General features: G+C 50.7%; 1 protein-coding gene across 1 annotated transcript in view; it reads left to right on the top strand.

Moving 5' to 3' along the window:
• The window catches only part of ASAP2 (ArfGAP with SH3 domain, ankyrin repeat and PH domain 2), a 129,569-nt gene that overhangs the window by 44,155 nt on the left and 73,172 nt on the right, over positions 1-12,242 (top strand). The window contains exon 3 of the mRNA XM_024737737.1: positions 3,168-3,313. Coding sequence (XP_024593505.1) covers positions 3,168-3,313 — 146 coding nt within the window. The remainder of the gene's footprint in view (positions 1-3,167; positions 3,314-12,242) is intronic.

Below are 12,242 nucleotides of genomic sequence, written 5' to 3'. Positions count from 1 at the left end.
AAGAGGGGCTTCCCTGGTGGCGCAGTGGTTGAGAGTCCGCCTGCCGATGCAGGGGACATGGGTTCGTGTCCTGGTCCGGGAAGATCCCACATGCCGCAGAGCGGCTGGGCCCGTGAGCCATGGCCGCTGGGCCTGTGCGTCCGGAGCCTGTGCTCCGCGACGGGAGAGGCCACGGCGGTGAGAGGCCCGCGTACCGCAAAAAAAGGGAAAGAATTTTTATAAAAAAACGTGACCGATACCAGGTGGTCAGTTGAAAGGCCCAGAAGAAGGGATGAAAGGAAGTGCATCTGTCCTTCCTGGTGCCAGAACCGGAAGCCTCGCTGGCTGTTTCTCCTCTGTGCTGGTTTGCTGGACTGCCCGTGGAGAGAAGGCAGGTTCCTCTCTCCGAGGTTGTCACAGGCTGGGGGCAGCCTGCATGAACACAGGATGGATCTGACCCTTCCCCACCTTCTTCCAGCTGATCCTGGGCAAATCATTAAACCCCTCTGAACCCCACTTTACTCAACAGGTAGTAAGGACGGTGCTTTGACACCTTATAGTCTTATTAAGTTTCATTGAACGAAAGGCTTGTAGGCCACCTCACGGCCTTTACTGAAGCCGATTCTCTCCCTCCTCCCTCTGGGTGCTCACCTAGAGCAGCTGTGAGGGTCCAGGATCATTTTGAAGGCAGTACTTGGCTCCCGAGGTGACTTCAGCCTCCGCATTCCTGTTTCTCTCTCCCAGGGGAGTGACATCAGCACCAGATGTCTGCTTGTGGCTGCCACGCCCTTCCAAAACCACACTGGAATTGCCCACATCTTGACGACCAATTTTGAAATAGTTATAAAATAGCGTGTGGTTTGAAAGGAACTGCCCTTCACTGTTGACCACATGTTCTAGAATTATAAGTCGAGCAAAATAGGTGTAACTGATCCGCCTCTGAAATGGAATTTTAAAAATCTAAAACTTGGGTACTTTTGGTTTTGGCAAGGTAAGCTATTTTTAGAAGGAAACACACATCAGTGTAGTAGAGTGGGGGACAAATGGGCTTCGGGATCAGACAGACTTGGGTTTGTACCACAGCTCTGCCACTTTCTGGCCCTGTTTTCTAGGACAGCTTATTTGATCTCCTTGAGTCCCAGTTTCCTTTCAGCATTGTGAGAAATAATGCATGTCATATATAAGTTGTCGTGAAGTCTAGAAAAAAACATATGGAAACCATTTGTGCTCAGTATAGATGACATCTGTGCTGCTGTTAACTATTGTCAGTTCTGGTGGGCATGTATGTGTTGGGTGTGGTTGAACTGCCTATCCTCACCCACGTTCTTTGATTCTTACCTTAACCCTGTGAGTATCTCCCAGCGGGGTCTTTGTCCTTCACGTGGCTGAGACAGCGCCAGAGAGAGTAAATGCGTATGTTACCAGGTCGTCCACGTTTACTGGGAGGCATAGGCTTGAAGCCCAGACCTTCTGAGGGCTCTTCCTGCTCTGCCGCCCCTTCGTCACGCTCTGTGTGTGTGTGTGTGTGTGTGTGTGTGTGTGTGTGTGTGTTTCTGCCTCAAGTCGTTTGCTGAGTATAGTTTCAGAAATACATTTAATGTATCCAGAGCTCTTAGGCTCTTTTCTGGGATGTAAAAGATGATAATAGTAATAGAAAGAAGGAAAAGGAAAAGGGCCTAAACAGTGAAATTAACGTTCTCTTGTGTTTGTTAGATCCACACGGGCATCCCCTAAGGCACGCAAATGCCCCCGGAAGTCGAGGGCAAAGCACTTGCCTGGTAGGGTCGGTGGACACACGGTCCATGGATCCTGGGATCCGGCTCAGCCCCAGGGCCGCCATCCGCAAGCACATGTCCCCTGTGTGCTTCGGTTGTCAGGCCCAGGCACCGGCACTGCCGACGGTGGTTTTGTTGCCCTGAGGAGTTGTTTGGGGCACTGCCAGGGGCTTTTCAGGATCTGTTCTTTGGCAAAGAAGCTGCAGCACTAAGGCTTTCTGTGGCCTCCTGGCAGATCTGTGCCGTCCTCCTTGTGGGAGCAGAATTCTGAAGACGTGGGCAGCCTGAGGTGGGTGTGTGACCCTGCCCAGTGGAGTCCCCATGCAAGGTGACACGCCCACCCGCCCACCCGCACTGATGTGCCTGTACAGTCGTTGTGTTACATTTCTGATTGGAGTGATGAGGGAGCAGAAATCAAATGTCCATGCCAGGAAGTTGTTTTATTACAGACTGGCTGGATTCATTTAAACATGCTTGACCCAGAAGTGAGGGAATCACGTCCAGCCACATTGGCTCACCAGAATTACCTGTGTCCCCTTCCCACCCCGGCTTCTGACTCAGAGACGGGACTCCAGCTTCTACAGTTTGACAGAGATCCGTGTATGATTTCGACGTCCAACAGGGCCTGGGAACCACAGAGCTGGAGACCCAGAATCCGGGTTTTTCACTCTTTAAGGTGCTGTTTTGAAGCCTAATGATGGTAATATACCTTCAGATGGATGACCAGCTTTTGGTTTTTCTGATCAAACGACATGCGTCTTGCCTTACTTATATTCCAAGCAAAAAGATGAATAAAACTTAGTCCCTACCCTGGAAGCACTTCCAGTGTGCTGGGGACCACGCTTACCAGTTGGACATTTGGAATGTAACACTGAGCGCAAGTCCAGGAAGGTGCCAGGGACGTGGGGCAGAGGCACGGAAAGGCCCCCAGGCAGAGGACGTGTCACGGGCAGAGGCGCCCTAGCCTGTGGCCTGTGCTCCGAGGACCGTGGCTTTTCCGGTGTTGAAAGGAGAAGCTAGGGCATGCGGCTGGGTGAGCGTCATGCCAGCCGCTGGGTTCCAGCAGAGGACTGGGTCTGTTCTGTGTCTCCCACCAGCGTGTGGGCTACGGAGGAGTCCTAGGAGATGGGGAAGCATGGGCGTCCCCGGGGGTCTCACCCCATGAGCTGGAGGCTGTGGCACTCGTGCGAGGCTCTCTCCCTCCTGGTCCTTGCGCTTGTTCTTTGGGATCTGTCGCTGGCACCACGGGTGGTTGTCAGGACAGCAGAGTTATTTCTGTTCGCGGTGTGACTTGGCTTTTCTCAGATTTTCAGGCTGTAAATGTGTTCGATTTTATCCACAAGTAAGAAACTGGTGGGGGGCAGGACTAGAGCAGTTGAGGCCTTAACAGCACCTCTCCCGTTGCTGTTGCAGCGCACGTGGAAAACGAAGAGCAGTACACCCAGGCTCTGGAGAAGTTCGGGGGCAACTGCGTGTGCAGAGATGACCCGGACTTGGGAAGCGCGTTCCTGAAGTTCTCAGTGTTTACAAAGGAGTTGACGGCGCTTTTCAAAAACCTGGTAAGTGTCATGATCGTGTGCAGCGAACGGGCAGCATGGGAGGGGCCCGAAGTTGCTCTAGTTGGGAAGGTAACTCCCTAGACAGTAATTAAGGTTTGTTTGGTACATGAGGAATACGTTTCATAGCTCCTGTGGTACCGAAAAGAATTGTATTTCCTGTACACATGAGGTCACTTTGGAATAAATTTTAGAATTGTGATTTTTACTCTCACAAGACTTTCAAATTTAACTCGGCATTTTAAAGCTGTGTAGCTGAGGCACAAAATGGATAAATGCATTCGTCTTCTTAAGGGCCTCTGACTTCAATTTTCGATAGTTCCTAAACTGTGTAGAATAGTCTGTTTCTGGTAATTATAGTAGGTATTTAAACTTAACAATATTTCATAAATATGTTTCAGACCCGTCTTACACAGCAAGGTAACCTATAATCAGAGCACAGAAATTACCGTGAATATTTAAAGGCCTTTTATGCCCTCACATGCAGAGCCTAAGAAAAGTCTCACTTTTTAAGTGAGTGGAGATACGGACTGAGTACTTCTTGCCTGTGGTAGGTGCTTGGTAACGTGGGTGAATGGACTCTTCCTTGCACTTGGCAGCGCTGTGCCGTCCTCACTGTGGGAGCAGAATTCTGAAGAATTGAGCAGAGAGGGGGTTTGGGACCCTGCTGAGCGGTTTCTTCCACAAGGGGAATGTATGTCGGGATGGTCGCGGCATGTCTTTCCTGTTTTTCTCCCCCAGCTTCTCCCAAAGGTCGTGGACAAGCAGACCAGGTCAAGAACTCAATAATGCTTTCTGTGTAGGTCGCAAACAACAGTGTCTTTTTCATTTCTCCTGTCAGCAAGCTTATAACAAGTGAAAAAATAGCTCATCATTCTTGAAGCGGTGATGATGGCGGGTCTGTCAGTCTGCTCGTAGAAGGGCAGGAGCAAGGGACAGATGTATGAGTTAATAAGGAGGAAGGGAAAGAACCGGATCATGAAGGCTTTTGGTCTCCCTCCCTGTCTTCACTTGTAAAGTGTTTCATTTGGAAGTGGTAAATATAAAAAGCCGGTGCTGTGCTTAAGTTTTTTACTTGGGTTAATTTGGAATCTCTTGGGGCCTTTGTCGGGTTTGTCACCCATTTATCACTGCCCCAAACAGGCTGACAGCATGCAGAGCACACAGTGGAGCCCAGCCCCTTTCCAGCCCCACTGCCCGGACACTGGCACATGGCTTGTTAGGGCCTCACCACTGAGTCACAGTGGAGCTTTTTTTTTTAAACTGGGGAAGCTGCATGGTCCTGGGGAAGATCTATAGATGCTGACGTGTCAGGGGTCGTCTAGTGTAAAATCAGCCTGCCGCCTCATCTCCCAGACCCTGGGCGGGGGGGGGCGGCGGGTAAGCCCCTTCCTCGCCCCCTGAGCTGCCAGCCAGCTGCTTTGTGCCTCTCTCTTAAATATGAATGAATGGCCTCCAGAAAGAAAGAGACCAAAATAAACAGAAGAAAGAACTTGGGGAAAACAGAGATAATGCAGAGAGCAGAAGAAAACTTTAAAGAAATTATACTTAATTCCTCAGAGAAATCAGAAGAGAGAATGGGATGAAGCTTGTCGTTAAAAAAGGGGAGAGACAATCGATATAAGAAAATATAAAATTGGAAATCCGATGAGAAGGGTTAGAGTAAAAGAAATCTCTCAGAAAATAGATCAAAAGGACCAAAAAAGACAAAAGAGTGGGAAATAGATGAAAGACGAGTCAGGGATTAATTCTCAAGGTCCAGTATCCAACTGACAGGCGTTTTCAGAAAGAGAATAGGAAACAGAGGAGGATGCCGTGAATGCAGCAGAACAAAAGATGGTTCCTGAGACTGAAGGATTTTCGTCTCCAGATGGGAGGGCCCAGGACAGTAAGGGAAAAGGACCTGCCCCAAGGCACCCCCCTGTGAAATTGCAAAGGATCTTAACCGCTTTCAGAAAGCACACGGAGGATTAAGCATCACAGTGCCATCGGTGTCTCAGCAGTGACCCTGGAAACTTGAAGGCCCGGAGCATTGCCACTAAAATCCCGAGGAACAGAATTCTAACCTGGAATGAGACCCACCACCTGAGCGTGAAATTCGAATTAGAGATGTTTCAGACGCCCAAAGCTCGAGACGGTTTGCTCCCAAGCATCATTCCTGTGAAACTCCTAAAGATTGTGCCTGAGCGGCATGAAGAGGGAAGCCAAGAAAGAAGAAGACGTGTGAGTCGGGGAACAGGATCCAGCCAGAAAGAAAGCAGTGAAAGGGGTCCCAGCGGGATGGCAGAGGGAAGCCCTAGCACGGCGACTGAGCAGGCAGCCTGGAGACAGAGGCACGGGAGGCCAGGGTCACCCCTCCCCAGCCAGCTCTTGTATCTTCATTCAGCTGATCTCCTCTCAGGTTTTCTCAGCTGTAAGATGGAGATGATAATGCCACGCCTGGTTTTGGAAGAAGTACAGCCAGTTGCTTTTACACACCTTAGCTTATTTAACCCTTGTAACGATCCCATGAGGTGAATCAGCGTTGTCCCCACTTTGTAGATTAGGTAACTGAGGCCCCGGTGGTTTAAAGGGCTAATCTCTCTCGGGACAGGTCTGAGTCCTTGCCAGCTTTTGGACGTGCGCCTCCAGGTGTGGAAGGGCCCCGCCTGCGTCGCTCCACGTGGTCGAATCCTACTCGAAGTAGCTTGTCCTCAGTTTTAACACGAGCAGCTGCACATTTAGACAAAAGCAGCCCCTTCATTTCTTGATTTTCCGCAAAACTGAAAGCAGAGCAGGGCCTGGACATTGTGATGGGCACATTGTCACATTGGCCGCTGCCCCATGGCTCTGCCACTTTGGGCACATCAGAAATCCCCTCCAGGCCTCGCTGTCCTCCCCCTTCCTACAGGGAGTGACTTCCCCACGGCCGTCACTTCCTGAGCACGCGCGGCGCTGTCAGCACTGAGCACTGGTTCTTCCTCGTTCACTGAGTCCTCCTGTCAGCTGCACGAGATCCCTCACGTTACCTCCGTCTCAGATGGGGCCTGTGGCCGGCAAAGGACAGGTCAGGGGTCACAGCTGGGTCTTAAAACTCCAATCCCGTGCTCTTTCCACTGTGGTATTTAAAGGATTTAAGGCCCCTTGTCAACTCCTTGGGGGAAAAAGGGGGCAGAACGGAAGGGAAGGCAATGCCGGGTAAAGTGTAGCATAAAGAGAGATGCCCAGTGGGCCGAACTGCTGCAGCCACGAGCAGCCAGACACCTCAGTTTCCTCACCTTAAAACAGTGTGAGAAAACCATTCCCGCCTCACCGGCCAGCATCAGGGTGACAGGGATAAGCGGGAATTAGAAACCACCCCACAGGTGACATTGCAGTGTCGTTATGGTCGGGTAGCTTACTAAAGCCCGGAAGACAGTAGCTCTGAGTCCACGTGCATGACTGTAGTTTCTGCTTGTACTTTATGGAGTTAGGGTTTTTGATCCTGTTTCCCAGCAAATACCTTATCTGTGCCCAAATTCATGTTCACCAGGCCGGGCTTTCCAGGCCAGGGCTGGTGTTGAAGGTCTGCAGCTGTAAGGACGCCAAGTGGCTGCTTCTAAGAAGCTGTCGCCGAGAGTGAGTTGATTATAGGAGAATTCTCCTTTTTTGGTATTTTGTATACCATTCTTACTCCTATTTTTGGTCACATCTGTCCTATCTCTTATTTTTAAAGCCTTGCTTTTGCTTTTCCTCAGGCGTTCAAAAAACATTTCAGTTCTGCATGGCCAAGACTCTCAATCCTACCTCTTGCCTAGAAAGAATAATAATTACCACCTACCTGCTCTTCAGCATGAAAGAATGTTTATAAAGCAGTTGGACCGTCTGCAAAGAAAGGCCAGCTTAATATAAAGTGAGATTTTGTTACTAAAGGGTGAGATTCTCACCTTCAGAGAGTCTGTGAATTCCTCTGCAGTAATGCAGGATAAAGGGAAAAACAAGGCAGCTCCAGAAATGTAACATGTGTGAAATTAGGCTGGTTATAAAGTCAGGCCAGTCTCCTCGGTTCTTTTCCTCTTACCAGATGGTTGTGAGAATCCTGGAAAGATTTTCCAGGGCCACTTCTGTGTTAAGAAGTGGCCTTTGAATGAACGGTCGCATGAAAGCACATTCCTGAAAGGTCATTTACAGGTATGTCATCTCCGTCTCATCTCCGTCTCTGGTTTCAGAGAATCGCTCGTGAGATATGTACTCTTGGTCCATAGAACCTGCTCCAGGTGAGGGCAGGGGCCGGCGGAGGCTCAGCCCAGGACGGAGTTCCAGGGCGAGAGCCGAGAGTGGCCCTGGGGTTGAGGAATTTCACTTCACTCACCTGGAAAGAAGACCCTGAAAGTCCCACTGACCAGCGTGCACAGAAGTCATGTTTTTTTTCGTTTGTTTTTCCTTTACACAAGTGATTGGAGTTAGAAGACATTATAGCCAAAGAGTGAAGAGCTAGTCAGGTTGTTGAGGAGAGTGTGGCTTTGTCCCTATGATGTGCGCAGGGCCTGGCGGGGAGGCCTGCCCACCTGCTGGTTGGTAATATGGTGGCGCTCTCTTCCCAGCACCGTCGGGTCGGTGGACAGGAGCTGATTCCCCATGTTAATAAAGCTCATCGCGTTGCTTAGCGTAGAGCTCTCTGTAGCAGAGGTCCTCACCCTCAGTGCTCCCGTAAACTTTCTTCTCTTTCCACTTCTATTGAAAATGTCCTATATTTTAAAACGTATTACATTCTTTCTTTTAAAGCATTTTTTAATTCAAGTAGAGTTAACTTACAATGCTGTGTTAGCTTCAGTTATAGCAAAGTGATTCGGTTATACATATATCTCTTCTTTTTCAGATTCTTTTCCGTAGAGTTCCCTGTGCTGTACAGTAGGTCCTTGTTTATCTTATGTATAGCATTGTGTATCTGTTAACCCCCAACTCCTAATCTGTTCCCCGACCCCTACCCCCTGTCACTCTCCCCTCTGTAAGTTTGCTTTCTATGTCTGTGAGTCTGTTTCTGTTTAAAAATGTCTTACATTCTTTCTTATTCAACATGGGCACTGGTCATATTTTATCTTCTGGGGAGGAAGGCTTACCGTTGTTTGGGGCATAAATTAAGGGACAGCGCTGAAATCTAGAGAAACTCTTGGTGCCTGGTACCTGCGGTGTGGGAGTACCTGCCCCTAGGTTGGTGCCAGACCGTCAGCTTTCCCATTTTCAACATTTACTTTTTAATATTTTGACACCCTTCCTGCTAATTGCTGGCTTCTGCCGCTCGTGGTGCCTTGTTCCACAGCGCTGTGAGCTGGAGGACGCGATGACCAGCTTGTTAGGCTTGTACGCAGAGCAGGAGTCTGTAAGCTTTGAGTGAGGAGCGCTTGAGGGCTGGGCCTTCTCTAGGGGAACAGAGTTCCTGGATGGACCTACTGACAATTACTTTGGACACCTAGAAATCTCTGCCACCAGTTTTTAATCTGGCCTAATGCATGGCTGGAAATGCTCTGAGACTCACAAGGCTTCAACAGTGCAAGCTGCTTCCTACACTCAGAGATCCTCGACCAAAATGAAAGCATGTCCTTAGTTTGACCAAAACGACAAAAGCAGTAAGGCTACTGTCAGAGCCCTGTGTTTGGTTGTAGCGCAGCCACGACTGTGTGTGAATTGTACTTTGATACTATTTTTTTTTGGAAAGGCAGTGCCACCTCATTGTAACCGCTGTGGTACGCTGGCTCCCTGAGGTCAGAGAAAGTGGGAAAAGCCATGGGGGAGAGGACAGGGTGGGAACAAGGCCTTGGGCCCAGGAGGAGAGCTCAGCTGAGAAGAGTGACTGATCGCCCGCTGCGGGTGGCCCGGCTCTCTGGGCAGCAGGGCAGTAAGCGCTCGTCGGCTCCCGTCTGGGCCACTTTTATTAGGATGCTGTGTGTGCTGGGAAGGCCCCAGGACAAACGCCAAGGAGCCCCGAGGGCGCGGCCCCGGAAGGTGGGGCGGTGACTCTCCCGCGGCCTTGGGTGCTTGGGTCCTGGGCGGGGGTGGGTTGGGGGCCTGTGGGCCACCACAGGCTCCGTCTGCATCTAAGCCCCTGGCAAAGGTTGCGAGCACATTCCTCGCACTTGCCTTTAACAGCTTGTCAAGTGTGTGGAGGATGTGCTGTTATAGGATAATCATTTGAAAGCATTAGCAAATTCAAACCAGGGTTTGTGTTTGTTTTCTTCTGTCGCCGTGTATTCTCTCACTTGCTGGCTCTTAAAAGAACAACTGCCACGATGTAGGGCACCTCAAACTTTAAAATCTTTTGCCAAACCCAAGGGATGCTGTGTGGACAGGCTGGAGTAGGGGGTGTGAGTGAAGGCGGAGGGTCCGCCGCACCCGGAAGGCAGAGGAGCAGGGTGGGGGGGCGGCTGATGAGTGCCGTTGGCCTCGGTGCAGGGGACGCCACAGTGACTCTGCCGTGCAGGCAGGGGACAGTACAGTAGCAGAAGGAGAGACGCGCGGCGGGAGTTCGCTGCTCCAGGGGCAGGCTGCTGATGGAAGTCGCAAGGGAAGGTTTCTGTGATGGGAGACACTGGCACCTACTTCTAGGCCCCAGGGGAAGGGACTGGGGGCTGGAGGAGTTGATGGCCCCGAAGAGAGGGGGCTGGGAGCTGGGGGGCTGGGCGTCCTGGGTCTCCTCCTGTTGGTCATTGGTCACTGGCTCAGCCAGGACTCAGGCCCCTGCCTCCCTGGGACCTGGAGATAAATTCCAGGTCCAGCCTCTCTGGGTGCATTTCCCTTTGGGAATTTCCACTGTTTGTTAGTCATTCCTTAAAATCTAAAACTTGACAAACGACATCAATACCTGTATAGTCCCGAGTCTGGTTTACAGAGCACTTGGACGTAGTTTGTTTCATTTGCCTCCCTAGGGTCCTAGTCTTGCCTTGCCCTCAGGTGGAGTCATCTGGGGCCTCGTAGAAATGCAGGCTCCCGGGCCCTTGTCCCCTAGGCCTGCTGAAGCAGAATCTCCATTTCCCCAGGGCACGAGTCAGCCCATTAAAGTCTGAGAAGCGTTGCCCTAGAGCAGAGGTCCTCACGGTGCCCTCTGTGGACCGGGAGCCCCAGCAGGACCTGGACCTTGTTAAAAGGCCACACCCACACCTACTTAAAGGCGATTCCCAGCTTCGCCTGTCGGGAGGGTTGCTAGAACCCTCCCTGTTGGGAGCCGTTTCCCAGAGTTCCTGATCCATTCGCATTTCTAATCAGTTCCCTGGTGACACTGACCTCATTGGTCTGGAGCCAGCAACCGCTTCTGACTCCCCCCCTGGGGAGCCTGAGGCCAGGGCTCCAGGGCCTAGCTGAGGACGCAAGTATCCAACCTCGAATTCTCCGAGGCAGTAGATTCGAAAAGCTGCTTTCGTTTTCGGTGGGTGGCTTAACTAAGCATTTTAACATCATGTGGGTTTTAGAAGAAGCTGTGGATTGATGAATCCTGGGCCCTTCTGTGCTGGCCCCCAGAAAACGCGGGTTTTCCAGACCATTGCAAGTAGGCTGCAGTGTGTGGTTTCATCATCTGTTCTCCAGTGGAAGAGGGTCACTATTTTCTCTCCACTTAGAACCTGAAAGATCAAAGCTGTGTGACTGCCAGAGACGCAGCGTTGAAGGCAGAAACCAGGTCAGCTGTTTCCCCTCTTTCTTGGGGTGTGAAAGTTGCCAGTGTTTTTGGCAGCTGCCCAGTTTTGATCTTTCAGTTTGTGTTAAACACTCAAGATCTGCGTGGGCTCCCCCGTCTCCTTTGATTAAACAAACCATCAGAGTGGCCCTGGTGCCAAAGAACCAGGCCTGGGAGCACGTGTTCACGAGGGCCCCGTGTGAGAGCAAGACCGTGTGTGTGTGCGCGCACGCCGTAGGTCTTGGGCGGTGTTGTCGCCGGCCCCCGGGGAGAATTCACTAAAAATGAAAGTGACCTAGATGGTTTTCCTTTGTAAAGTGTTTCCCTGTACGTCCTGATGTAGATGGCACCTCCGGTCTCACAGCCTGCCCCGCTCCGGCCGTGGGTCAGGTGTGAGTAGCACTGACCGCTCTGGAGGCCGGTTGCCTATGGCAGTGAAATGATGGGAAGGGCTCTGGCCTCATTCTCAGCTCAGCTGCTGCTTAGTTGTGGGATCTGGGGGCAAAGTGGGTAGTTTAACTCTCCCTCTGTTTCCATTTCTGTAAAATGGGGGTAACACCGACTTCTCAAAGCACTTGTGAGCCTTACATGCGATTAAGTGGCCCTGTGCCATTTAGTGATTTATTCAGGCCACTTCACCTAGGACCTTCTGCTTCTCCAAAAGATTTTACTCTGCCATTTTACTCTTCATACTCTGCTCCACGTCACCTTCTGAAGAGGCCTTCCTGGTCATCGTTGGAGAGTCCCATCCCACGAGTAATCAGAGCAGCCTTATATGTAAGATTTGTAGTAGCCCCCAAAACTGGAAAGAACTCAAAAACCTGTCAGCAGTTGTCTGGATAAGCCAGGTGATGGACAACTGTTCAGCAAGAAACAGGAATGAGCCGTTGATGCAACAGCACGGATGGATCTCAAAGCGAGTGTGAAAGAAGCCGATAAAGAGCAGTGCGTGCTGTAGGATTCCATGTACAGAAAGTCCTAGAAAATGTAGATTATTCTGTGGTGACAGACGCAGATCAGCGGTTGCCTGGGGACCGGAGATTGGGGAGTGAGCAGCTGGGAGGTGGGAATTGCAAAAGGGTGCAAAGAAGCTTCTGGGGGTGATGGGTACGTTCACTGTCTGGATTTGGGCGATGGTTTTGTGGGTGTATGTATGTGCTATGGCTTATCAAATTGTGCACTTTGAATATGGGCAGGTTATTGTACATCAGTTACACCTTCAGAGATGCTTAAAAATTTTTTTAGGCTACTCGTCTGAAGCATTGCTGTCCACCAGAACTTTTTTTTTTTTTTTTTTTTGGGTACGCA

This window comes from Neophocaena asiaeorientalis, unplaced genomic scaffold (genome assembly GCF_003031525.2).
Source record: "Neophocaena asiaeorientalis asiaeorientalis breed wild unplaced genomic scaffold, Neophocaena_asiaeorientalis_V1.1 scaffold396, whole genome shotgun sequence".
Classification (NCBI taxonomy): Eukaryota; Metazoa; Chordata; class Mammalia; order Artiodactyla; family Phocoenidae; genus Neophocaena; species Neophocaena asiaeorientalis.
This window is presented reverse-complemented; position numbering and strand designations above follow the sequence as displayed.